The sequence below is a fragment of the Hyaena hyaena genome, unplaced genomic scaffold (assembly GCF_003009895.1).
Source record: "Hyaena hyaena isolate Hyena2069 unplaced genomic scaffold, ASM300989v1 scaffold_35, whole genome shotgun sequence".
NCBI classification, from domain to species: domain Eukaryota; kingdom Metazoa; phylum Chordata; class Mammalia; order Carnivora; family Hyaenidae; genus Hyaena; species Hyaena hyaena.
The window spans coordinates 4,914,235-4,941,801 of NW_024080667.1; the positions used below are offsets into that span (position 1 = coordinate 4,914,235).

General features: G+C 52.8%; 2 protein-coding genes across 6 annotated transcripts in view; one reads left to right on the top strand and one right to left on the bottom strand.

The window, feature by feature from the left end:
• Positions 1–200: 200 nt before the first annotated feature.
• On the top strand, positions 201–13,661 carry HTR6 (5-hydroxytryptamine receptor 6). Its single transcript, XM_039229040.1, has 3 exons — positions 201–996; positions 11,417–11,575; positions 11,772–13,661. The coding sequence occupies exons 1-3, from the start codon at positions 283–285 to the stop codon at positions 12,219–12,221; spliced, it is 1,323 nt and encodes a 440-aa protein (XP_039084971.1). The 5' UTR covers positions 201–282; the 3' UTR covers positions 12,222–13,661.
• Positions 13,662–14,190: 529 nt separating this feature from the next.
• The window catches only part of TMCO4 (transmembrane and coiled-coil domains 4), an 87,629-nt gene continuing 74,252 nt past the window's right edge, over positions 14,191–27,567 (bottom strand). For all 5 annotated transcript variants that reach the window (XM_039228931.1, XM_039228927.1, XM_039228930.1 and 2 more), the window contains 2 exons: positions 21,402–21,519; positions 14,191–15,266 (listed from right to left, as the gene is read on the bottom strand). In XM_039228931.1, coding sequence (XP_039084862.1) covers positions 14,937–15,266; positions 21,402–21,519 — 448 coding nt within the window. In that variant the 3' untranslated portion in view covers positions 14,191–14,936. The remainder of the gene's footprint in view (positions 15,267–21,401; positions 21,520–27,567) is intronic.

The window sequence follows — 27,567 nt, forward strand, 5'->3', positions numbered from 1 at the left end:
CTTTGCGCCTCATCATTGCGCCTCCCAAACTCCCTACCAGTTTGCTCCGTATCCCCACCTCACACCGCATAGCCCCTCTCCATCTTCCTGGGTCGTTGCCCCTTCATCCAGCGTCCCTGTCCGCGCCTTCCCACCTGATCCCTGGTGGGGGTCTGTTCTCCCCGACGACGCCCAGCCGAGCCTCCGCTCCTCCAGGTCCCTCGCCGAGTCCCCCCGCCCATCCTGCCTCGCCCTCCGGACCCCTCTCGGGCCTGACGCCCTCGCCCTCCACTCCTCGCCCCCATGGTCCCGGAGCCCGGCCCCGCCAACAGCAGCACCCCGGACTGGGGGTCGGGGCCGCCGTCGGACGCGGCGGGCAGCGGCTGGGCGGCGGCGGCGCTGTGTGTCGTCATCGCGCTGACGGCGGCGGCCAACGCGCTGCTCATCGCGCTCATCTGCACGCAGCCCGCGCTGCGCAACACGTCCAACTTCTTCCTGGTGTCGCTCTTCACGTCGGACCTGATGGTGGGGCTGGTGGTGATGCCGCCGGCCATGCTGAACGCGCTGTACGGGCGCTGGGTGCTGGCACGCGGCCTCTGCCTGCTCTGGGCCGCCTTCGACGTGATGTGCTGCAGCGCCTCCATCCTCAACCTCTGCCTCATCAGCCTGGACCGCTACCTGCTCATCCTCTCGCCGCTGAGCTACAAGCTGCGCATGACGCCCGCGCGCGCCCTGGGGCTTGTCCTGGGCGCCTGGAGCCTGGCCGCGCTCGCTTCCTTCCTGCCCCTCCTGCTGGGCTGGCACCAGCTGGGCCGCGCGCGGGCCCCTGCCCCGGGCCAGTGCCGCCTGCTGGCCAGCCTGCCCTTCGTCCTCGTGGCCTCGGGCCTCACCTTCTTCCTGCCTTCGGGCGCCATCTGCTTCACCTACTGCAGGATCTTGCTGGCTGCCCGCAAGCAGGCCGTGCAGGTGGCCTCCCTCACCACCGGCATGGCCGGCCAGGCCTTGGAGACGCTGCAGGTAGCTGGGGTGCGCAGGCAGAGCCGGGCTTGGGGGGGTGGAGAGGAATGAGCGGCCTTTGGGTACCCACGTGGCAGCTTTCACGTAATAAGTGCACTTGCTGGTGACCTCCAAGTGGCCATTTCCAGCTCCCACCTCTCTTCTGTGCTCTTAGACCCATGCTGACCGTCTATAGGCCTGCTCCGTCGGCACGCAGGGCAGGCTTCTCGAAGGTACCATGTGCAAAGGGAATTCAGGGGATCCCAGCCCTCCCTCCCTACTCCTCTTCTGTCTTTCCCATCATGGCAAATGGCATCATTGTGACATCACCCGACAAAAATTTAGGAATAATTTTTCTTGCTCATGATCATGGCATTCATTAGCAAGGCCTGTTGGTGCTGCCATCCTAAAGCTGTGCCACTTCCAGTGCCACCCTCCCCATCCAAGCCACCAGTGCTTCTTTGCTCTCTCCCACTGGCTTCCCCTGCCTCCACTCGGGGCCCACTCCTGTCTGTTCCCTGCACTGGAGCCACAACAATTGACAAAACAAGAGTGATCCCATCACTTTTTTTTTTTTTTATGTTTATTTATTTATTTTGAGAGAGAGAGCACGCGCACACCGGGGGAAGAGGCAGGAGAGAGGAGAAAGAGAGGAAAAGAGAGAGAATCCGCCGCAGGCTCTGCTCCGTCAGCACAGAGCCTGGTGCAGGGTTTCGATCCTACGAACCATGAGATCATGATCTGAGCCGAAACCAAGAGTCAGAGGCTTAACTGACTGAACCACCCAGGCGCCCCAGCACTCTTAAGATAAAAGAGACCCATGACAGCCTCTGGCCTTGGATTCCGGTGCTGCCAACCTCTCTAGCTTCACCTCCTCCCCTTACCCTCCCTCTGCACCAGCACATGGTCTTTCCGATGTTCCCGGAAGGCACCAGGTGGACTTCGGTGTCCAGGACTTTGCATTGCTCTTCCCTCTGCCTGGAACACTTCCCCTGGGGCTGCCCTGCCTGACTGCTCACAGGTCATGTCTTCCCAGAGTCCATCCCTAACCACCCTGTCTGCAGACCCATCTGCGCTCTCTCACCCTGTTATTCTCTGTCCTGACCATGGGTTTATCTGTTGAATTATTCATTGTCTCTCTCCCCTACTAGAATGTAAGCCCCATGAGGGCTGGGCACATCTGGGTCGGTTTTGATCCCCACCGCACATAGTAGGTGCTTACTAATTGCTTGTGAGGGGTAAGACCCTGCAGCGTCTGGAGCAGACTGGCTGCTCTTGTCACTCAGGCCGTATGGCTCCTGAGTCTTACTGTCTATTGTCCTAAGCCCCCAACGAATGGGGGTTTAGGTTGACCAGGCCTGAACTCCAGAGAATTAGGTCAGAGGCTCCGAGGAAGGTCCTGACTGGGCTCTCCAATTTTTTTTTAAAAGTTTATTTATTTTGAGAGAGAGGGGGAGAGAGAGAATTCCAAGCAGGCTCTGCGTTGTCAGTGCAGAGCCTGAGGTGGGGCTCGAACTCATGAACCTTGAGATCATGACCTGAGCTGAACTGAGTCACCCAGGCACCCCATCGACTCTCCTATCTTGCTCTATCCCCCTGGTGGAGGAGGCTCCTGCAGGATTGGGGGGGGGGTGCCTGGATGTTTGGGTGGTCGGGGCTGAAAGGCAGTTCCAAAGAGCAGCATGCCTATCCCTCCCCAGCAGTGTGGCCGGCGCATAAAGCAGGAGACAGGCCTTGGGTGGCCAGGAGGTCCTGGCAAAGCAACCCTACTCCCTCCCTTTATCTATCTGTGCTCGTTGGAGAACATTCTTGAATCTCAGTTGGTGGCTGTGACCCTGACTTTGTTCTCCAGGTTTAGGAAGGTTGCCTTGGGCCATCCGCACTCTCTCCTTGGGTTCTTGTAAAGGAGCGTTTCCCAAACTCCAGGCATCTGGAACCCCCTTGGAATATTTACCTTCCTTCTTTCCACCCACCCACACGCCTCAAGTGGCTTCCTCCCTATGTACTTAGCATTTTCCCTAGATCATTTCACTTCTCTTTTTTACTTCCACGCATTTGTTTAGAAAGGAAACTTCTTATCTCTTCTCGAAATGGAAACTCAGTACCTTTGTCATAAACGGAAGGCAATCACAAAGATAGCTTCAGTGAGTGGCAGAGCCCCAGCAGCTACTGAAGTCTGGCTCGGAGGTTGGGTGTGATTGGAGTGGCCGAGCCCCCAGGCCCGCTTTCTCTCTGGTGTTAGCGGAATGTTAAAGGCACAGCGGCATTAACACGAGACTTTCTCTGGATGTGACCGGAAGAGCTGGAAGGATGCTGGACAAGCCTAATGTTCTCACTCTGTGATTCACTTATTTTATGGGTCCATTTACCACCGAAGCTCATCTTCCATTTCTGTGCTTTGGGAAGTTCTGCTCTAGTGACTAAGGACGCGAGAAGCTGGCTGGTGTTGAGGAGAGCTTGGGTTGGAACTGGGCAAGAGTCTCCATTCCGTCGGTGCTTGTGACCCACTTTTCTTTCCATGAAGCCAGTTGGCTGGTACCAGGATTGCAGCTGAGACTGTGGCCTCAGAACCTGGGCAAGAACCCCCCGGGGTGCTGAAGCTGCAGCCCCACAGGCTTTGAGCGCTTGCCATGCGCCAGGCTAAGCAGATAAGCTAATCTACTCCCCCCAAACACCCACCCAGGCAGGTACCACCATCATCCCTGTTTGACAGATGGGGAGACTCAGGCTCAGAGAGAGAGGTGTCAGACCCCACCATTGACCTTGCTCCTCGGCGAGTCTCCTGCATGCCTGTTTTCCTTATTGCCCGGAAAATCGCCTGCATCTGGAGAATTTGTTTCTGGGATATCGCCTCTGTCTGTCTTCCTGGCTTGCCACCCTTTTCCTCCCACCCAAGCTGACTTGCCTCAGAGATCAGGCTTTTAGCGGGCAGTGGAGGCTCTCAGTGCCTGGACCTAAAGGAGATGACGAGAATGAACAAAACTTGGGGGTGCGCTGGACCCCTTTTCTCCTGTACTCAGCCCAACTTAGCCCTTAGCTGCCTTCCCCATTCCAGCCACTAGCTTCCCCACAATGGAGGGGTGGGGGGCGTGTGTTTCTGAAGCCATGTTGTTGAGGCCATGGTAGCTGAATGGGCTTGAGCATTTTACTCTCTCCCACTGTGCCCCCCCCCCCCATCTACCTAGTTATTTGAACACAGTTTTCAGAAGCCACCCGTTAGCTCAAGGATTTCAGACAGGCTTTCCGGGCCCTGTGGCCATGAGGAAGGGGCCCCACTTATAGCTGAGGCAGGGCCTGGGCTGGGTATGATGAGAGGGGTGTGGGAGGAGTGGTGTCAGAGTGAGTGAGATGCTGCCAGAGTGGGGGGGGGGAGGGAGAGAGAGAGAGAGAGAGAGAGAGAGAGAGAGCGAGAGAGAGAGAGCAGTGCCAAGGTGGGTAGGTGCTCACCCCCGGGAGGGATGTGCGTGGGAGCTCAGCGATGGGGAGCAGCCAGAGAGAAGGAGGCCTGCCTGGGAGTGGGCCGTCCCAGCCCGTCTAGTGTCAGGACCTGTGCTTCTGGTCTGGAGCCCCCTCCCCTCCGTCTTCCTCGGCACCTCATCTTTCTCCCCTTCTCCCTCCCCTCTCTCCTCCGGATCCACCTCGCCCCCTTCTCTGCCTTCCTTCTACATCTCCCCATCTTCCTCTCCCCCATCTCTCCCATCAGCTTCTCCCCCTCTCCTCCTCCTCCCTCACCCAACTCTGCACCACTTTGTCTTAGTGCTCTGTCTTCCCTTCCATCGCTGTCCTTCCTCCTCCTCAGAAGAGGCTGTGATCACAGAAATATCTTGGGGGCGGAGGAGGGGGCTGAGCTGGGGAGAGATTGCAGAGGAGCGGTGCCGAGCATGGCAGCCTTGGCTGCTGCTGGGAACAAGGTGGCCGGGAGCAGCTGGAGCTGGGTGCAAGAGCTCGCGCATCCGGCCGGTCAGGGGTTCAGCTCCCTCCTCCTCCCCATCACTGCTGATGACTTGGACAAGTCATTCACCTCTGTCTGTCCCAGAGTAATGCCATTTATCCCGTGAGGCTGTTTGAAGATTCAATGAGATAATATATATAAACCTGGCACATACTGGGTGCTCAACCAATGGTAGTTCCTCCCCTTTCCTCTTGGTGGTAAGATATATGGAGAAATTATCTGGAGAAATTATCCCTTTGAGCCTTTCTAGGGGGAGATCCCCCTGATTGCTGCCAATGGCAGCAACATCACCATAAGCAGAGTGTTGAGCTGGACTCTTATAACAGAAATGATAATACTGTGTGCTGGGCATTGTTCAGGTGACTCTATGCATATTATCTTACTTAATCCTGACTACAATCCTATGGGGGTAGATGCCGTTGTAATTGCCATTTGACAGATGAGAAAGCTGAGGCTCAGAGACGTGAAATATCTTGCCTGAGATCACACAGCCAGTTATTAACAGAGCCATGATTTGAACCCAGACAAGTCTGGCTCTATAGTCTGTCTCAGAACCCTTATGCTATGAGTAAGTATTTGTGAACATTTTAAGTTACACAAGGGAATACACGAATACACTTTAAAATAAAAATGCCGTGGGCGTCTGGCTGGCTCAGTGGGTAGAGCATGTGACTCTTGATCTTGGGGTCATGAGTTCAAGCCCCACATTGGGGGTAGAGGTTACTTAAAAAAGTAAATAAAAAATAAATAAAAGTCCAGCCATAGGGATACAGTGAAAGACCCTCTCGAATTCCACCCAATCACCTTCTGTTCTCAGGGACACTCTTATCAATTTAAGATATGTCTATCCACTCCTTTTTCTTCATGTTTCCATATTTGTTTCTGCACCCAAAGAGACTTAGGGCTTTGTTTTGTGTATTTCTTAAGCAATGGAATCACATCATACACAAAATACATTATTTTGCAACTTGCCGTTATCACTTAATATTGATATTATGTCTTGGGGATCTTTCCATTTGATAAATTTTATTCTTTTAAACAACTGTGTCATAGTCTAGAGTGGGAACGTACCATGGTTTACTTAACCACTATCTTTCCGTGCACGTTTAGGCTGTTTCCAGTTTTTTCCTATCAGGAATAGTGTTGTGATACACATTTCTGTATCTGCCAAGTGTACAGACGTGTGTACAGGTATTTTTAAAAAATGTTTACTTATGTTTGAGATAGAGATAGAGAGAGTATGAGTAGGGGAAGGGCAGAGAGAGAGGGAGACAGAGAATTCAAAGCAGGCTCTGCACTGTCAACACAGAGCCTGATGTGGGGCTTGAACTCATGAACTGTGTGATCATGACCTGAGCCAAAATCAGGAGCCAGACGATCAACCAACTGAGCCACCCAGGCACCCCAAGTATTCAGGCATTTATTGAACATAAGAATCTGTAAGTGGAATTGCCTCCTGGAAGGGGCACTGTCAAGTTGTCCTCTATGGGACGCTGGCAGTGACATGTGTATATGAGAGGCAGGTACACAGCAGAACATGGCCACAAGGGGCCATGAGGTGGTTACAGGGCAGAGAGAAGTGGGCAGGGTGAGGCTGGCATCAGCTAGATGTGAGACTGGTGGTGGTCACTGGCTTCTGCTCCATGAGGGCTTCTTGACAGGGGTGGGGGTTTCTGTAACTCCCCAAATGGAAGCAGTGTGGTGAGTGAGGTGGAAGATATGCAGTTTCTGGAGCTAGAAAGGACTTTGAATCCCTGACGCAACACTTATCTGCTGTGTGACTTCTGGCAAGTTGTTTTGCCTCTCTGGACATCACTTGCAAAATGAGGATAATAATACCTACCTCGTGTAAAGATTAAGTGGCATGATGAATATCAGATGCTGACACATAGTAAATGCTCCATAAATGTGGATTATAGTGCTCACTGGGGGTCACTTGGGGGTGTGGGGGTCACTTGGGGTGCTTTGCTTTGAGACCTTGTACTGGGACAATGTGACCTGGGAAAGGTCCCCTGTCCTCTCTGAGCTTTGCCCTTTTATCTGTGTTTCTGGGTCAACTCTTTGGAGAGAAGAAAAACAAAACAAACAAACAAACAAAAACTCACCTGCATTTCCCCAGGAAGATTCCTAGAGAGGGAATCTGAGGCCATCTTTAATTTCTTTTCTAGAGCTCCCAAATACCACCCCCCCATTGTCTCAGTTCCCCAATGCCATAGAGCTCTGACAAGATCAAGGCTGTCTCTTGCTCCATCCAGGTCACCAGAAGTCGGGGGGATACCTGTATGGGTGGCCCCTCCGAGAATGGTCGCTCCCTCCTCATCTGTTGGCTGTCCCCATTGATGGCAGCACTTTGAAGGCATGGTAGATCTTTGGGGGAAGCAGGAGTCTGTCCTGCAAGTTGACCATGGTGGGTCCACAGAAGCTATACAGAGTCTACTCTGGAAAGGAGAAAAATGAGAAGAGGAAAGAGAAAAGCAGATCCTTTTTTCCTCCCTTGCTACACTACAGCGTGGTGAGTCAGAGCATTTGTCCTGACATCTGTGCTGCTTTGGGGAGCCTGAGCTGCTGGCAGAAGGACAGGGCTTTGGAGGGTACTCAAGACTTCCCCCACCTCTAACACATACTACTGAACCGACATGAGGGCTGCCATGTATTTAGCACTTACTCTATGTCAGGCACTGTGCATGCATTTATTATCCACAGCCTCACAATGACTCCACAGCTGAGTATTGTTTTTCCCATTTTACAGATGTGGAAACAGAGACTGTCTCAAGATCACAGAGCGAGTAAGTGGTAGAGGCATGACTTGAAGCCAGATCACTTGTCTTTACAAACCCAGCTCTTGCCTTCGCACAGTGCTGCCCCACCGAGACAGAGGGGAAAAATCAAGGGCTTCTCATAGGCTGCTCTTTGTGAATTTGTCCTTGGTATTCATATAATCAGGTTCCACCTGGATAAACATACTGATAAACTCCCTGGTGGGAATTACAGTGTGCTTCATCTCCGCCCTCCTGCCCACTGTCATTCTAGAATAGCACCCTTGATTCTACAGAAAGATAGCATGTACCTGGGGTTTCAGCACCATGGACAGGACCCCAAGTCTGGATACCCTGAGGAGGCTGGGTGAGAAGACAGGGCTGGTCAAGAGGGTCCCTGCGTCTTAGAGTGGGGTGGGGGTTTGGCTCTGGTGCTCCCCAGGACTGACATATCTTCTTGGTTTGCCGCCTCCGCCCACTTTCCATCTGTGAAGGTTGCCTGGGAATCTGGTTCCCTTCCTGCCTCCTTCTGACTCTTTCATCACCCCATATCCAACCCACCTCTGGCTGCCTCAAAGCTAAGCTGAGCTCTCATGCAGCTTAGGAAATGGAGGAATCCCTGCCTCCCAAAGGCCAGGCATGTTCCCAGGCAGCACACACAAACTTTGCACGGTTCAATTAATTGTGCACACCTCGCCACACCGGGATTTACTTAAGTTGCAGATATCGGTGGGTCTCACTTTGTGTAAAACTAGTGTATGAAAATCCAAATTGATTGCAACATGCAGTTTAGAGGGGGGCTTCTTGTCCCAGCTTTCATGGGCCTCAAGGGTTTCATGGATGGACCTCAAGGTGGTCTCTGAACCCACTGGAAATGAGGGATGCTTTTTCCTTCTCTGTGTGTGCATGTATAAGAATTTATAAGTTTTTGTTTTCTGCGGAAAGGTTTTATAGATTTCATTGGATTCTCAATGAGCTCAGGAGGTTGAAAAAGTTAAGGGAACAGCTGGGCTAAAGGATCATCCAGCTCAGAGCTTTTAATATTTTGGGACTACTGGTTACCAGTTTCCAGAGTCAAATTCTAACCTCCTCATGCCTGTGTCCCCTTCAATGGCTGCTGTGGGTCAGGTCCTTTTTTCCTTCTTTTCTCCCCCACAATCCAGCTCTTGAAGTCAATGTTTGGTAATGAAGATGTCTGTCTGCCAGTCCACATTGCAATTTGGGTTGTAAAATTGCCAAGGTCAGTAGCATCCCTAGAGGTCTAAATTGATTTTATTGCAAACATTGCTCTGTGCACATGTTTTCAGAAAAGCACTTTGGCGTGGGGGTAATGGTGCAGGCAACAGCATTACTCCCAAATGTGAAGAGAATCCATATATGAAGAGATTGCCATGCCCTGGACAGCATCAAACTTCTTTCATCAAGTACTGTTTATTTTTCTTTTTTAAAAAATGTATTAATTTTTAAAATTTACATCCAGGTTAGTTAACGTATAGTGAAATAATGGTTTCAGAAGTGGAATCCAGTTATTCGTCCCCTCCCCTGCATATAACACCCAGTGCTCATCCCAACAAGTGTCCTCCTTAATGCCCCTTCCCCATTTAGCCCATCCCCCACCCACAACCCCTTTAGTAACCTCTGTTTGTTCTCTGTATTTAAGAGCCTCTTATGGTTTGTTCCCCTTCCCTGTTTTTGTATTATTTTTGCTTCCTTTCCCTTATGTTCATCTGTTTTGTATCTAAACTCTCCGTATGAGTGAAGTCATATATTTGTCTTTCTCTAATTTCGCTTAGCATAATACACTCTAGTTCTGTCCATGTTGTTGCAAATGGGAAGATTTCATTCTTTTTGATTGCTGAGTAATATTCCATGGTATATCTATATTTATATCTATATCTGTATCTATACCACATCTTCTTTATCCCTTCATCAGTCGATGGACATTTGGGCTTTTTCTATACTTTGGCTATTGTTGATTGTGCTGCTATAAACATTGGGGTGTACGTGCCCCTTCAAAACAGCACACCTTTATCCTTTGCATAAATACCTAGTAGTGAAATTGCTGGGGCGTAGGGTAGTTCTATTTTTAATTTTTTGAGGAACCTCCATACTGTTTTCCAGAGTGGCTGTACCAATTTTCATTCCCACCAGCCATGCAAAAGGGTTCCTCTTTCTCCACATTCTCACCAACATCTGTTGTTGCCTGAGTTGTTAATTTTAGTTATTCTGATAGGTGTGAGGTGGTATCTCATTGTGGTTTTTGATTTGTATTTCTCTGATGATGATTGATACTGAGCATTTTTTCATGTGTCTGGTAGCCATCTGGCTGTCTTCTTTGGAAAAGTGTCTGTTCATGTCTTATGTCCATTTCTTCACTGGATTATTTGTTTTTTGGGTGTTGAATTTGATAAGTTCTTTATAGATTTTACATACTAACCCTTTATCTGATGTCATTTGCAAATATCTTTTCCCATTCCGTCGGTTGCTTTTTAGTTTTGCTGATTGTTTCCTTCACCGTGCAGAAGGTTTTTATCTTGATGAGGTCCCACTAGTCCATTTCTGGTTTTGTTTCCTTTGCCTCTGTAGATGTGTCAAGCAAGAAGTTGCTATGGCTGAGGTCAAAGACGTTGTTGCCTGTTTTCTTCTCTAGGATTTTGGTGGCTTCCTGTCTTACATTTAGGTCTTTCATCCATTTAGAGTTTATTTTTGTGTATGGTGTAAGAAAGTGGTCCAGGTTCGTTCTTCTGCATGTTGCTGTCCAGTTTTCCCTTCACCATTTGCTGAAGAGACTGTCTTTATTACATTGGATATTCTTTCCTGCTTTGTTAAAGATTAGTTGGCCATATGTTTATGGGTCCATTTCAGGGTTCTCTATTCTGTTCCATTGATCTGAGTGTCTGTTTTTGTGCCAGTACCACACTGTCTTGATGATTACAGCTTTCTAATACAGCTTGAAGTCCAAAATTGTGATGCCTTCAGCTTTGGTTTTCTTTTTCAGGATTGCTTTGGCTCTTTGGGGTCTTTTCTGGTTCCATACAAATTTTACAGTTTGTTTGTTCTAGCTCTGCGAAGAATGCCAGTGTTATTTTGATAGAGATTGCTGTCAAGTACTGTTTAATTTGAACTGATTCTTGCAGGGCCAAAGGCTTGGTGTGGTTCTGAGGCTCACAGTCACGTGTGTCAACTTGTACTGAGTGTTGTCCTTTGTGGGGTGGGCCAGGGAAGGGAGTCTTCTGAACTGTCTGATTTGTGTTTGAGGCAGCGTTGCTCTGTTTACTGCCTTTCCTAGAGGTCCTTGTTTCAGGGTCAGGGCTCAGCACAGGGCCAGGATCAGGGTTCAGTCTATTGCTGAGCTCAGGCCGCAGTCTGGGGCTAAGGTTAGGCTCAGTCCAGTCCAGAGTTGAGGCTCAGTTTGAGACCGTAGTTATGTAGGTCTCAGCCTATAGTAGTTATCAGGGCTCAGTCTGGGACCATGAGCAGGGCTTGGTTTATTGCTGATGTCAGGGCTTGGTCTAGAGCCAGGATGAGGGTTCACTCTGGAGTCAGGGTCAAGTCTACAACTGGGGAATCTAGGACTACATTTGGGGCTCATTCAAGGCTCAGGAGGGCTCTGTTTATTGCTGGTACTAGGGCCCAGTCTAGAATTAGAATCAAGGCTTAGTCTGTGGCTGGGGTCAGCGTCGGGCTGGAGCTTCCTCTCAGTATCTTATGTATGTGGCCTTCCATTCCACAGGTGCCCAGGACCCCACGCCCAGGGATGGAGTCGGCTGATAGCAGGCATCTGACCACCAAGCACAGCAGGAAGGCCTTAAAGGCCAGTCTGACACTAGGCATCCTGCTGGGCATGTTCTTTGTGACCTGGCTGCCCTTCTTTGTGGCCAACATAGTGCAGGTAATGCCACCACAGAGGGCAGGTGAGCCCAGGCCTTGCTGGGAAGGCCCTGAACCACACCCAGTCCAGACATGGGGACGGAGGGTGGGCTGCCTCTCATGGCATATGTGTTTGTCTGTGCCTGTCCCAGCCATGCTGGGTGGGGTGGTCTGTGAGCCTGGTCTGGGACCAAGCATGACACACCCCTTCTCTCCAGGCCGTGTGCGACTGCATCTCCCCAGGCCTCTTTGATGTCCTCACGTGGCTGGGTTACTGCAACAGCACCATGAACCCCATCATCTACCCACTCTTCATGCGGGACTTCAAGCGGGCCCTGGGCAGGTTCCTGCCCTGTTCCCACTGCCCCCGGGAGCGCCGGGCCAGCCTGGTGTCACCCTCCATGCGTACCTCTCACAGCGGTCCCCGGCCGGGCCTGAGCCTGCAGCACGTGTTACCGCTGCCCTTGCCATCTGACTCCAATTCTGACTCAGGCTCTGGCTCCGGTGGTTCCTCAGGCCCCCAGCGCACGGCCCAGCCTCTGCTTCGTAGAGAGGCCCCCCGGGACCCCCCGCCCTCTGCCAGGGTTACTGCTGTGGTCAGTTTCTTCGACATCGATCCTGTGGAGCCCCAGCTGAAGCTGCATCCACTTGGTGCTCCCACGAACTGACCCGGGCTTGGAGCTGGTCAGTGAGGAGCTGGACCGGATAAGACCAAGTCCCCAAGGCCTTGGACCGGCTCTGGGCTAAGGCTTGAAGGCTGCAGGTCTCCTAGGAGCCCTCTGAGTCCCAGTGGGGTGCACTGAGCTAGCCCCCACTGCCTACCCCCTGGGATAGTAGCCGGCTCAGATACCGTTCTCTCCAGGACGCTCCATTGCTGAGTGTTACCCATGGATGTGTGTGGCGGTGGCTGAAGGACTCTGGCGGAGAGGAAAAGGACCTTTTGGTTCAGGTTTTGGGGAGAAGACAGTCATCTCCTTTGACATTCTAGGAGACTGTAGGGAAGGGATGCCTCTGTCTGCAGAGGCAGATTGGTGCTGAGCTGAATCCCTCACTCCTCGAAAAGTGTAATCTATGGGCTACCACCATTAGTGTCACCTCCCTGCAGTTTGTTAAAAATGCACACCTGTTACCCCCCCCCCCCCACAAGGCCTGCTGAGTCAGAATATGCATGTTAGCAAGAGCCCCAGGTGAACTGCGTGCACATTACCGTTGGAGATGTGCTGACTTGGAGGATCGTTAGCCCTGAGGATGATTTGCTGGTTTTCAGTCTGGCCACTGCCTTGGATGCACAGAAAAACACCTGACCTGGGCATCAGGAAGGCAGATCTTTGAATCTCTGCTCCACTACTCACTAGCTCTTACACGAGCTCTGAGCCTGCTATTCCGTGTGCAAAGTCAGGTAACGGTGCCTGCTTCCTAGGGTGTCCTGAGAATTAGGACGGCATGTGTACAACAGAACACACGGCACCTACAGGTGCTGCTGCTGTACATGGTACCTGCTGTTGTTAGAACTCCTGGCCCAGATGCCACCACCTGGCTATGGTCCCCCAACTTCTAGCTCTGGATGCTGAGTGGGGCTCCCATGCCCACTCCCAGGCTGCTGCCCTGCCTCTCCTGGGGACAAAGTGGGGGCTGGTGGTTTCTTGCTCAACACCCGGAATAGGTTTCCCTTCATCTCGGACCTCCTTGGACCTAGAGGGGAGCCAACTGATGGGGACAGATCAGCCCACTGCCCCACCTCCTTCTGGCATTCCCTGGGTCAGTTAGGGAAACGGGAGTGGTGGCCACTCGGTTCAGCAGAGCAATCCCTGGTATGGGTTGCTGCCCTTGGGCAGGTAGGTGGACGCTGGCACAGAAGCCTGGGTTGTCTTTGAGGCGGGGGGACTCTTGGTCTCCACAGTTTACCTGCCCTAAGTTTTCAGTCCGAGGTCTCCCCAGTTTCCACCAACCCAAACTCCCAGGGGGCCCTCCCCCGCGGCCTGGCGCTCTCCTTGGTGCTGATTAGATTCAACTCTGGCCCAGGCCACCAGCCACAGAGGGGTCATGGTGCTTGTTGGGGCTTCCCCTCCGCCCCCAGGCCTGCCTGAGTGGACTCCCAATAAACACTACCTGAGGCAGTGACCGTGGTGTGGACTGGATTTGCTTGAGGGGCCCCTTGGGATGGAGAAGCAGTTGGTGAAGTGGATTGAGACCCTGGGCAAAATGGGCTGTTCAGACTCATAGCAGCAGGAGTTCTGTAAACATTTGTTGAATGAACAAGCAAACACATACATTAGGGTCCATTCAGCACTAATATTTCTAGTTCCTTCTGCCATCCTCCTCCTGGCAGCCTGCCTCAGAGTGTGTCATACTTACTCTACCCGGGCCTTGGTTTCCCCATCTGCACAATGGAGGAGAACCTTCTCTGGCACTGTCATTCAGGGACAGTGAGAGGAGCAAAGGAGATACAGATACAGTGGCCAAGCGTCTGGAGTCTGAATGGAGTTTGAAACTGACCAGCTGTGTGACCTTAAGCAAGTTACCTAACCTCTCTGGATCTCAATAACCTTCAGTTACATGAAGGTAATAATAGTAGCTACCTCATAGAGTTATTGGTAGCATCAGCTGAGACAACACATACAAGTACTCTGCCCATGGTAAATTCTCAATAAGTGGTGGCTATTGTTAATTTTATTATTATAATCATTATCACTTCTTCCTGTTATAGGAAAACCATTCCTACCACTGTGCATGCTGATTCAGCATATAGTCACCACACTGTGACAGTTAGATCCAGGGCCACCACGTAGCACAACTGGGGGAGGGTGCCCTTTATATCACCTCCATGTGATTGAAGCTCCTGTAGTTCTGCAGTGCACAGCCTGGGTAGCTGTACAAGGCAAATCTGATCAGATCTCCCACGAGCAGAGAGTAAGCTGCTGGCTCTGCATCTGTGCCTGCTCTGTAGGTGCATCGGTGACGCCTGTGGGCTGCCGGGCAGCCCTGGAGTGTGGATGGAAGAGCAGGCATTCACCTGCATTTACTGCAGCTTGGGGAGAATGGTGCCTTGGGAGCCTTGGGCCCCAGAGAGACCCCTGGGCCCCCAGATGGTCAGCCAGAGCCCACACCTGTGACCTGAAATATAGGAAGCCCAAGGCTGCTTGAGTCCTGGGGCTCCAAACTGTGCTTGGTCATCTCTGCGGGAGTCTGGCCTTGCTTGCTCAGGGAGGGAACGCTGTCTCTCTGCGCCTCCCCCTCCTTCCAATTCCTTTCTTTTCAATGCCAATGTCATCAACTCAGGAAGGGCACTGGTGGGATTCAGACTCATGAGGGGCGCCTGGTGGAGGGGTAAGAGAGGGCTGCATGTAGGAGCCTCGGAAGACAGCTCCAGTCCCCTTCTGCAGTCAGTCCAGCCCTGGGCAGGGCCCCTGGGTCTCGCTGGCACAATCGGGGCAGCCCAGTGGGTTGGGGTCCATGCCGTGGCCACAGATCTGGGGACTCTCGACAGGATCCAGCCCTGCTGGCACCGGGTCAGTGGCTGTGGCCGCTCTGGGGTTGTCTCCCGGTGTGGTCTTGTCTGATGAGGAGGTGGCTGCTGTCTGCTGAGGCTCCTCCTGGGGCAGGCTGCCTGGCGCCAGCAGGAACCCCTTCTCGCCCCAGCCTGGCCTGGTGTGGATGCCCACAGTCTTCAGGATGACGTCCATCTGCTTGGCGTAGTCCAGGTGGCCGCTGACCTGCAGGGGGACAGTGAGTGACCCGTGATGGGTGGTCAGAGCCCTGCCCTCCACAGAGCCCCAAGCCACACTCCTGGGCCTCCCCCTCCTCCCTCAGCAGCCTCAGCCACCTGATCCCTGACACCACAAGTCCAGCTCTCAATGACTCTCAAATCCAGAGTGGGGTGGGAAGCCTCTGGGTTCAAGGTCACCCTGGAATTCATTAAATATTTTTTTTAACTTTATTTATTTTTGAGAGGGGGGCGGGAGAGAAGGAGAGAGGGAGGGAGTGGGAGAGGGGCAGAGAGAGGAAGGCAGAGAATCTGAAGCAGGTTCCGTGCTGTCTGCAGAGAGCCTGATGCCGGGCTTGAACTCACGAAACCATGAGATTATGACCTGAGCCTAAGTCAGACACTCAACCAACTGAGCCACCTAGGCACCCCTAGAGTTTATAAAATAAAGATGAAGGATGCTTCTCTATACAATCTGGGTCCTTCGGGGGCAGGAAGGAATCTCCTGATAGAAAGTCGGAATGGAAGTTCTCATTCTGTGCCAGCGGCTTTCAGGTACAGCAGAAGCTCTCTGCAGCTCACGGCTGTGGGACCCTGAGCAAGTCCCTCTATCTCTTGGACCTCCACTTGCCTCGCCTCAGCTGTAAAATGGGAACAGTAAGAGTAGCTACATCAGAGCATTGCTGGGAGGATTCCTTCGGGAAAAGCCCCCAAATTGAAAACAGCTGTGGCACAGACTGCTGGGCACATCCTACAATTCTCTCTCCCCATTTCTCTGTCCTGAGAATTCGGGTTTATAGCTGAGTACATTCTCCCCTGTCCCTTGTAGCTGAGTCTTGTGACAAGTGTTGGCCATGAGAAGAAGCAGTAGTGTTAGGTGGTGCCCTTGGGGTGCCTCTTTACTTATTTTTGTTTCTATTTTTTTGGGTGTCTGCTTGGCTTAGTCAGTGGAGAATGCGACTCTTGATCCCGGGGTCATGAGTTCAAGCCCCGTGCTGGGAGTAGAGCTTACTTAAAAAAAAAAAAAAAAAAAAAAAGGCGGGGGGAGTGCCCTTCTTTCCCCAATGTCCTCTTTCCTGCCTGCTAGAATTCAGACGTGATGGCCAGAGCCTGAGCAGCAACGTTGGGCCAGAGTTGGCTCTCTGGAAGCAAGAGGACTGCAGAGCTACCAGCCCTGAACTGCCTCGTCTGGCCTTTTCTTTCCTGTCACCATCAACTCTTGTGTGATGAAGCTACTTCAGCTGGGCGTCTGTTCCAGGGACCTGAATCTTTACTAAGACAAAGGCTGAGGACTCAGAAGAGCCCACCTTCTTCCTCAGAGAGCAAAGACACTCTCATGTTTGTGTTGGCATGTAGCAGTGGGTGACGGATAGGGGTGACTGAGAATGCCCAATGCCTCACGGTGATAATGGACAGTGCCCAGTATGGAACAGAGTAGGACCTTAATACACCACAGAAGATGAACGGAATGGATATAGTCCTGCGACAGGTATTGGCTGCTAACTGTAGATGAAGAGACTGAGCCCTACAGAGGTAAGGTGACTTGCCCAAGGTCATCTAGCTAGGAAGTGCCCGCGTTGGGATCTGAATCTGGGCCTGTTCTCTTCATAGAGAATTGGTTGGGGTGAGGGAACTGTGAAAATCATTGTCATTTTACTGAAGAGGAAAGCAAAGTCCAGACAGGGGTGGTGGCTTGCTTCCTGACACAGCACATGAAGGCTGAGCCGTGGGGTGCTGTGCTCGAGGCTGCAGCAGAGGCTGTTCGGCTCAGATCTGCTCCCTGAAATGCAGCCCCTCCCACTCCTGCTCTCCCTGCCAGTCTCGGGGTTTTGCTTTAGTGCCCCAGGCAAGTGCAACACAGAGCATTCCTTTTTGTTTAGGAGGAAGACAGGAAAATCGCCGGGGACGCACAGGAAACCACGCGAAGGCTCTGCTGATAACACCCACCGGAACCACACATCACACGCCATTCAAATGATTTCTCAAGAACACAAAGACACAATTTCCTGTACAGCCTGGTGGTTTTCTCATAACCAGAACCTTTCTCTGCAAATGCTTTTTAGCAGCGTTCAGCGAACACACACACATATACGCACTCCAGGCGGAAGGCAAGGTGGGCCAGCGTCTTTCCACAGAGGGTGGACATTAGTGGCTGCAAGGCGCTAGAAAGAACCTAACTTTGGGCTCAGAGAAATGGGGGTTCCAGCTCCTTCTCTTACGAGTAACTGGGTGAGTCTTATAATGTCCTGAGCTTCAGCTTCTCCATCTGTAAAATGCAGGTCATAATACCTACCTGGAAAGTCTACAAGAGTTCAAGGGCCTGGCGCTTTGTAGGAATCAGCATATGTTACCTCTAACTATTATGTCCCTTATATTCTGGCTCAAAACACTTTCACAGGACATTATCCAATTAGAGTTGGTGATACCTACCGCACGGGGTGCAGGGGAAGAAATAATACATACAAACCACGAGGTACAGCACCTGGCACGCTGCTGAGGCTACATAAGTATAAGTTCCCTTGGGGTGCCTGGGTGGCTTAGTCGGTTAGGCGTCCGACTTTCGCTTAGGTCATGATCTCACGATTCGTGGGTTTGAGCCCCGCGTCGGGCTCTGTGCTGACTGCCAGCTCAGAGCCTGGAGCCTGTTCCAATCTGTGACTCCCCCTCTCTCTGACCCTCCCCTACTCATGCTGTCTCTCTCTCTCTCCTAGAAATAAATAAAAATATTAAAAAAAAAAAAGTATAAGTTCCCTTGCCTTAGTTTCCTTGGAAGGGACAGGTAGGGGGTTGGCTGGACTGATCCATTTGGGAACCCAAAATGGCTGCTCAAGCTCTAGCCATCACGTCCCAGTTCCAGCCAGTACAATCCTAGACCCATGGGGACAAACAAGAACTGTTAGTGATGGGCCAGTGCTGGGCAGGGTGGAGGCAGACAGGAAGGAAGGGAGGCGTCGGTGGCCAGGGGCTACCGCTGACGGTGGATGGAAATCCCACCACGTAGCTCTTCTAGAATGCACAGCTCTGGCCTTCCCTGGCTACACGCTGGTCCAGGTTTTGGCCAATCCCGTCCCTCTGCCAAGACCCAGGGGGAGAACTTGCTGACGGCTCCAACTGTACAGTTAGCCAAAGGGATGGGAGAGCAGAGGTGAGGCGGGCAGGGAAAGGTTCTTCTTAGCAGTGAGGTCTGCTGTGGCTGATGCCAGAAAAAGATCCCAGCCCATGGCCACCTCCTTGCTGTCTTAACTGAGATCTGCTGCCTGCCTGGCTGAGAAGCCTTCCCTGACCTCCCCACGCTGGCTAGGGACCGTCCCCGGGGCTCCTCTGTGACAGTGTTCGCTGCACCCCATTGCCTTCATCCGCTCACTCATTTGCATCCTCTGACGGACCTTGAGCCCAGGGAGCGCAGGGGCCCCTTCTAACTCACTGCACTGCCCGCAGCTGGCCCTGTGCTCCGTGACCCACGCTGTCTGCAGTGGCCTCAGCACCGCCTGTTTGCTGCCTCGCAAGGCACCTCGGGGCGCGCCTACACTGGGCTGCTGCCCGCCTCTGCCTGCCGATAACTCCTTCCAAGCCCATTAGGCCCCTTTGGGTTCCTTTACCCCTTGGGCCTCAGTTTCCTCATCTGTAAAGTGGGGCTAGCGGAGGCACCTGCACCACGTGCGCTGGTGTGAGGAGTCAGAGAGCTGACACGGGGGGCTGACCCTCTGCCCCGGAGGTAGAGGTCACTGGCGGGACACCACCGAGACGTGTGGCCGCGGGCAGCACGAGTGCAGTGGCGAAGAGCCCAGGCTCGGCCTTGTCCCCCAGGTTCACCTGGCTCTACCCCTCACATGGAGCCTCAGTTTCCACATCTGTACAGTGGGGCTACAATCCCTACCTCACGGGACCGCCGCGGGGACTGACGACGTAAGGCCTGTAACATAGAGCGGCGCCCGGCCCATGCTGGCTTTCTTACTGCCATTGTTCGAGCCCAGCCCTGTGCCAAGTTCTAGAAGTCAGTGGCATTTCCTTAGGGATGTGAAGAGTGGAAACCCCATGACGCCTCAGGGGTTGGCCCTGGGGATGGCAGAGTCCCCCACCCCTGGCACCCCGTCCGCACATGGGACAGGCCGGAAGGCAGGAGGGGGATCGGCCCTTGTTGGCTTCACTCACGCCAACAGGAGCTGCCTGCCCGCGACACGGCCAGCCCCTCACTCCCTGCCAGGCTTGTCCGCGACCAGGAGCCACCGCAGGCCATGTGTGGGTGGGCGGCTGAGGCTGGGCTGGCGTGCAAAGGCACGGCCTGTGGTCCCGCAGGGGGAAGGCAGGGCTCTGCCCGGAGCACCTGGGCAGCCGGCGTCCCTGCGGCAGCAACGGGGACCCCCTCGCCAGCCGCCAGCCGTGTCTCCTCCAGCAAGGATTTTCAGCACAAAAGCAAATGCTAATTACCTCCAATTACCCAGAAGAGGAAGGCACTGCTTTTGTTTGTGCTGTGCTCCCAAAGTGATAGAGAGCTGAGATCAGGTAAGAGCCGAAGCCAGAAGCCTCCTCAAAGACGGTCTGAAGGAGGGAGAGGGGTCTGAGGGGCGAAAGATTTGAAGACGGTGGCAGGGGCGGGACAGGAGGGAACTCGTATTAAATGAAGGCCTATGAGGCACCAAGCATCTTACCTGCGCTGCTCTGGAAGGCAGGTGATTCCCCCCTGCCCCCCATTTCATTGAGAAAACAGAGGCTCAGAGAGGTTGAATAACCAGCCTGAGGTCACACAGCCAGTATAGCAGTGGCAGAGCCTGGCCTCTCTGGTGCCAGAGGCTGTGCTCTTGTCACTGTGTCCCCCTCAGGGGCTTCCTAGGGCAGAAAGTGGGTCTTGCCAGGGCTTTGTGGTGTTTAACGGGAATTTCATGTCCAAGGGTGTTTCTTCTGATCCTTTTCACCTTTGTTTTTCTGGCAGAGGGAGACTGGGCATGGTGAGGCAGAGTCACTTCTCTCCTTCAGCCCTTCAGGGAACAGGGACCCTTAAATAGTACAGTAGGAAGGCAGGGGTTTGAGGCGCCTGGGTGGCTCGGTTAAGCTTCAAACCTCAGCTCAGGTCATGATCTCATGGTTCATGAGTTTGAGCCCCACGTCAGGCTCTGTGCTGACAGCTCAGAGCCTGCTTCAGATTCTGTGTCTCCCTCTCCCTCTGCCCCTCCCCTGCTTGCGCTCTGTCTCTCTCTCTCTCAAAAAAAAAAAAAAAGTATTTTAGGAAGGCAGGGGGCTGCTTCATCTGTGTTCCTCTGGGGGGTTAGGACTTGGGTGCGAGTGTCCTGGGCACTTGGGGAACAACGACAGAGGTGAGGAGGAAATGGCCCAGCAGCACGGTGGCAGACTGAGCAAGAGGCTCAGGCAAGGACATGGCCTGTGGGCTTCAGTGGCAGCAGTGCCTAAGGAAGCCCTGGCCTTACGTGTTTTGTGCCAGAATATTCTCCTGTGCTATCTTCAAATCTCAGTCAGGTCTCAGTGACTCTCTACCCCCAGAGACTGATCTAAAGGTCTGCATTTTCCTTATTTCCTTATTTATTATATTATTATTTATATTATTATTTTTCCCAGTGTCCCGTGGGCGGGGAGGAGTGTCCTGCATTTTACGTAACCCCACCAGAAGGTCCCTGGAACACACTTTTCCTGCTCTGCATTTCACAGTGTCACAGCCTGGCAGTCAGGGACACCTGCTGTGGTCAAGCCCCAATCCCTCCGCCTGCGCCCTCTGGCTGCTCTCCTGACTTCGGGGGGGAAGCAGTACCCCGACTGACAACTGGGGGTGGGAAGTGCGGCGGGGACGCCAGTGCAGGGCCAAGAGCATGGCTCTGGCGGTGCACGTCTCGGCTACTGATTGCAGGTTGTACGACAGGAACTTTTCTAAGCCTCAGGTTTCCTCCTCTGTGAAACAGGCACAATCACAGCGGCCCCAGGGGCTGTGTAAATTAGAGACAAACCTGGTGACAAAACCCTGGCACAAAGATGGCGCCTGTAAACAGGAGTGACCTCTTCCCAAGCAGATTCTTGTGACCTCCCGGCTCTGGGGTGAAATGGGCCAGCGGCCCTGGGGCCGGGGGCGGCTGGGCTGGCGTCACGACGCACCCCCACTGGCAAACGCAGGGCCCTAGGAGGGACGGGCGATACTCACGACAGAGGACAGGTCCACGTTCTCCACCCTCCTGTCCTGCAGCAGCACGGGCTGCAGGCCGGCGACGCGGAGCTGCACCGAGGACGTGCGGTACACGAAGCTCAGCAGCCAGTCCCCCCTGCGGGCAGAGGAGTGGGGGGCAGGGGGGCGTCAGCCTCGGGAGACCCACCCCCACCCGGCCCTGGAAAGCCAGGCGGGACTCCCTTGGCGGGAAACCGGGGCCCTGGCCACCCCCGGCGGAGCATGATGGTGCAGCAGGCGCTGCCCGTTTTGCTCGAGCTGGGTGCGCACGGCAGACAGCAGCGCCCGGCATGCGGTAGTGGGGTGCGTGCTGGGGGAGCGAGTGATGGGGCCGCCTGAGGTGCTCACAAGTCGGCCTGTGGCTCTGGAGGGGGTCCGGCTTCCCGGGTGGCTGGTCTAGGGCTCCAGAGAGGGAGCAGGGGTCCCCCTGGGGTGACGGGCCGTGGGGGGCTAGCGGCCCCCCCTGCTCTGTGGGACGGAACTCCGGGGTCTGGGTTCCTGTCTGTCCAGCTGCCCGGCCCGGCCCGCAGGCCTCCCTGCCCTCAGCCGTCCTGGAAGAGGCGAGCGCGGCTGCCCAGCAGGTCACGCCCTGGGAACTGTCCTCCACCTCCACGGGCGCGGGGACTCTGCTCCCGGCACCTCATCCCCAGCCACACACACAGTCCCGGAGAAGAAGAACCCAGGACCCCGTGCTGCCTGTTGCGTCACGTGCAAGGGGCCCTACCTGTGGGGACATGGTCTGCGGGTCCCACGGGACAGCCTTCCCTCTCGAACCCCTGACTTTGTCCGGCTGAAGCTGGGCCAGCCGAGAGCCGTGCCCCTGGCCTCACTGCTCAGCAGGTCTGTGCAAGTGGACACTCCTCGTCTCCCCTCTGCGTCCAGGACTTGCATCCTGCTTAGCACAGGTACCTGGGTGTCTTTTATTTAGACCGATTCTGACTCTGGTTTGTGCGGTGACTTGAGTCCGTTACGTTTGTGTGCTCGTGCGGAAGAACGCTTCCCTGTGCAGCACGAGGGAAGGGGCTCCGAGTCAGGGGTCCCTGCCCTGTCTCTGTGACTGCTGTCTGGGGCCCAGGGTTTGGGGGTGCTCTCCAGGCTCCCTCGTAGGTGCTCTCTGATTGCATGGGTGCTTGTGTGCTCACCGCCCCGGAAAGCCCTGGAAGGACCGGGGCCCAGAGTTGAGGGGCTGGATTCCGTCTCCACTGCCGTCCGCCTGGTCCCTCAGGCAGAAACCAGCAGGGCAGTGTCTTAGGCTCCCTCTTCCCCGAAGGCCAACTCACTGCAGAGTCCTGCTGATTTTTATTACCTGCTCCTGTACCCACCCAGGTCTGCTCCGGCCCTGAGATCGGGCAACCCAGCCCGCATGAACAACAGCCTCCTACCTGCTCCCCTGCTCCTGGCCTCGCCTCCCATGTGCCACCGCGGCTTTCCTTAAACGCTCATCTGACCGCTGCCCTTCTCTCTGAGAAGCCGACTGTGCCTCCCCACAGCCTCTGGGCTTTCTCTTCTAGAAAAGTCCTTTACTCTCTCCAGAGAGCAATGCTTGCAAGTCTCAGTGATTATCTTAATATTGAGGGCCCAGGAAGCATGTCTCTGAGAACGGATGACTAAGTGCAGAAGAAAGATGAACTCAAGGTGTATCGCACTGATCACGACTTCCGAGCATCAGACACTGGGTACGAGGGGGTCTGTAAATATTTCTGCTGTAGACAGTTATAAATGAGCAAAGTCAGCCTTGTTCCTTCTGAACCGTTTCGTCTTAATTATCACAACACTCTACTTACAATGTTAACTGCACTTACTTGTTGGTACACATTTAGGGACAGAGCAGGAACATATGTTCAAGGTTCTGTATCTTCTACATTGTGCCGAGCAACCCGTAGGGTCTTCCCTGGCATTCAGGACCCTTCTCCATCTGGCATCGGCCTCTCTCGCCCAGGGCGGGCCATGATCCTATGCTCGGGGCCACACAGAGCCAGTCTCGGGTCCTGCCTTGCCAGTTACTAGCCGTGTGACCTTGGGTGAGTTGCTCGCCCCCTCTGAGCCTCAGTCTCCTCACTGTGTCTTACTTCCCAGGGTGGGCAGGAGCGTACACTGAGATGGCACATCACGTAGGTGGCGCTCGAACATGAGAATCTTCTGGAAGCATCCGCTCTGATTACGCATCCCGCTCTGGGCCTTTTTGCTTGGCTTTCTCTTCCAGCCTCTGATGGGCTCTTGTACGTCCTTTCAAAATTCAGCTTGGACGTCACCTCCCCCAAGGAGCGCTCCTGAGCCCCTCCACCTAATATTACTAATCCTCTGTGCCTCGTGCGCCTGGGATAGTCCCAGGCCTTCTGTGTGTCCATTCTTGGGTCTTTTTCCTTTTCTAGGCGGAGAGCTTATGGACGCCAAGACTGTGCGTTTGTCCTGTATCCTGAGCTGCATCAGCGCCCCCTGGTGGGGGTCCGGCGAGCCAGGCCTCAGTGCCCGCCCCCCCCCCCCCCCCCCCCCCCCCCCCCCCCCCAGCCCTCCCGCGAGAACTGGACAAACGACAAAGCAGCCACTCCTCCGGTGAGAGGGCCCAGCCGGGACCTGCCCCCCCCCCCCCCCCCCCGCCCCCGCCCCTGCCCCTGCCTATGCTTCAATCACAACTGAACTCGGGATTCACCGCCACATGGCCTGTGGGGAGGGCTGCCTTGGCTACTCACAGGCCTGGAGGCCACATGCAGGCGGGCATCCTCACTGCCTCTTTTCCCATCATCCCCTCCCTACGGGGTATTTGGAGCAGCGACCACAGAAGTGCCCCAGGAGGCTCAGAATGAGACCCTCTCCCCGTGGAGTGAGACAGGCCTGCCTGAGTTCACATCCTGGCTCTGCTGTGTGACCTTGGTGAGGCACCTGGCCCTCTCTGAGCCTCAGTTTCCTTACGGTGCAACAGGGAGTGTTACCACTCACCCTGGCTAGCTTCCGGGGGTTCATGAAAGCCCAACTAAGCAAACAGATTTGCAAAGACCTTTATTAATGTGTATTATAAAATCATAAGTGTATACTGTTTGGTAGTGTTGCCCCAGAGCTTCCCCTACCCACCCCCCCCCATCATGTTTAAGGTTCAACGCAAGTAAAACACCCTTGGGGACCAAGAATATGAAATTCTGGTCGGTGCTCAGTTTAACCAAGAAACTACAGTTCTTGTTTGGCCTGTGTTCCACCCCCTCCTTTGCTGGATTTCCTTCCCCTCTTCCCCTCTCTAGAGAGATGGCTTAGGATCTCACAAAATAATTGAAAACCAAGCTTATTAGCCTCAGGTTTGCCGCAGAACAGATGAATTTAATACGTTTTTGCTGCTTTCATATTGCACCCATGCAATTTTAATTCTTTCCCTTTGCTGTTTATGAAAAACACCAAAAAACCAAGTGCTCTGTGAATGCCCTGGTTATTATAACTGCTATAGTTTATTGGCACCTACTAAGAGCCAGTGCGTTTCCTAAATAATGTCGTTTAATCTCCCAGAATCTCTGTGCAGGAGGGACTGTTATACCCTCGAGATTTTAACTGATAGTTTGACATTGAAGCTTTGTCCATTCTTTTTCTTCTCGTTTTTTTAAACTATCCTTACTTAAAAAAAATCAAATTAAAGTCTCTTTTATGCCTTACTTCCAATCTTTAGGGGTGGACACCATTACCCATTTCCTGTGGGCCTTCTGGACCTTCCTGTGCATGTACAGACCTTCCTGTGCATGTACAGACAGACAGATACAAATATGCACACAAAGAAGTTTCTTCCCTCGTAAATGGAATCATAGTATGCAAGCTGTACTTGATTCTCCCACCCCGTTAACTGTTCTCCAATTGTGGTCATTTAGATAGGTTTTTTTTTTTAAATGTTTTTATTTATTTCTGAGGGAAAGAGAGAGAGAGACAGCACGAGCAGGGTAGGGTCAGAGAGAGAGGGAGACACAGGATCTGAAATAGGCTCCAGGCTCTGAGCTGGCAGTCAGCACAGAGCCCGACGTGGGGCTTGAACCCATGGACCATGAGCTCATGACCTGAGCCGTAGTTGGACGCTTAACCGACTGAGCTACCCAGGAGCCTCCTTTTTTTTTTAATGTCTTTATTTTCATTTAGATAGTTTTAAAATTTTAATTATAAACGAAGCTGCAATGTGTCTCTTTGCACATCCATTTCTGTGTGTGTGTGTGTGTGTGTGTGTGTGTGTGTGTGTGTAGTAGAGCAGGGTCACAGAAGTCAGAATGTGTGGGACCAGAAAACAGGCACATCAAAAATTTTGAGGGATATGGCCAATTGTTCTCCATAAAGTATTTGCTAAATTCAACTGTTACCAATGGTGTATGGCAGTGCCCATTTCTCTACATTTTTACCGACATTGAATGTTAATCATGTTTCAGATGAGTGATAAATGGTATCTTACTGATTTTAATCTGCATTTACTTTATTAATGATAAAGTTGGCATCTTTTAAAAAAATTGTCGTCTGTATTTATTCTGTGAGTTTATGTGTAGAGATCCTTTGACCATTTTCTTATTAGTTTTTTTTCTTAATGATTTGCACAAACTCTTTATATATTATGGCTTTGTCTTGTTTCTTTGTTCTTCCTACCACATTCTAAATCTTTTTTAAAAAAACTTTTAATATTTATTTATTTTTGAGAAGGAGAGAGAGTGAGAGAGAGAGAAAGAGAGAGAGAGGGAGGAAATGCAAGCAGGGGTGGGGCAGAGAGAGAGACAGAGGGAGACACAGAATCTGAAGCAGGCTCCAGGCTCTGAGCTGTCAGCACAGAGCCTGATGCAGGGCTGGAACTCACAGACCCTGAGATCATGACCTGAGCTGAAGTTGGACGCTTAATCAACGGAGCCACCCAGGTGCCCCAACCATATCCTAATTCTAAGAGGTCAGCTTATAGTATGAGTGATAGAGCCAAACTGATTGCCGGAACTCCTGTGTCCTGGCTAACACCCTCTATCTGTGCCTAAAAATCGTATTTATCTTTAGCTCTGAACTACACAGCTGCTCCTGCAGCCTAAATCATCAAAATGATAAAGGCTTTCCATATCAGTTCCATTTAGATTTGGGTCCTACTTAGGATGGTCGGGCGTAGGTCAAAATTAAAGTTAGCTGGCTTCACGACTTAACCTGAGCCTCAGTTTTCTCATGTGTAAAAGGGATGAACGTACTTCCACCACAGGGTTTTGGGGAGGATTAAAGGAGATCACGGCCACAAAGACAGGGTCTGGCAGGTGGCAAGAGTCTAATACTTGTTATATCTTTCCCCTTCATACTGTACATTTTTAGTTTTGACTTTTTAGTAACTGCCTATTTCCTTTAAGATTTTTTAATGTTTAATTAGTTTTGAGAGAGTGAGACACACAGAGTGTGAGCAGGAGAGGGGCAGAGAGAGAGGGAGATGCAGAATCTGAAGGAGGCTCCAGGCTCTGAGCTGTCAGCACAAAGCCTGACATGGGGCTTGAACCCACCAATGGTGAGATTGTGACCTGAGCTGAAGTCAGACGCTTAACTGACTGAGCCACCCAGGTGTCCCACTGCTGTCCATTTCCACATGTCTCCTTTCCACTAGACGTGAGCCTCTCTCATCTTGTGTTCCCATGCCAGCTACAGGCTCAGGCACAGAATGCCAGACGACCCTGAGTAGCCCCAACCTCAGGTTGGAGCCTCTTCCTCCCCAAAACATATTACTTAGAATTGGGAATCCAGCGCTTTTCTTTTTCTCTATACTTTGCCTTTCCAACGATCTCCGCTGTCCCCTGGCTTCAGTGTCAGCTGGTGACCCCACTGGCCTTCACTCCAGCTCTGACTTCTCTGAGCTCTAGCGCTCTGTTTCCAGCTGGCTGGTAGAATTGTCACGTTCACGACCCACTGGATCAACTACTCCCCTGAGGCCTAGCTCCTTGTTTTCTAAATCGCTGTGTTACTGGAGCCCACAACTAGTCGGCCAACCTTCCTGTTTCCTACACCCCAAACCTGTTTTGGATCTGGGCTTAGAATGTCACTTTCTTGTCCATACCTTGTGCTTTGTATCGGGACCATAAAATGCAGGTCCCCTATCGAAGTCCTTGGAGCCCGACTCCAGATTTCAGAATTCAGGGTAATGCTTTGGATTTTAGGGAGGTGATCCAGCTTGGAGCCC

Coding starts and splice junctions, on each gene's coding strand:
- HTR6 (XM_039229040.1), top strand. CDS start 283: ATGGTCCCGGAGCCCGGCCCCGCCAACAGCAGCACCCCGGACTGGGGG. Junction 997..11,416: donor AGGCCTTGGAGACGCTGCAG/GTAGCTGGGGTG, acceptor TCCATTCCACAG/GTGCCCAGGACCCCACGCCC. Junction 11,576..11,771: donor TTGTGGCCAACATAGTGCAG/GTAATGCCACCA, acceptor CCTTCTCTCCAG/GCCGTGTGCGACTGCATCTC.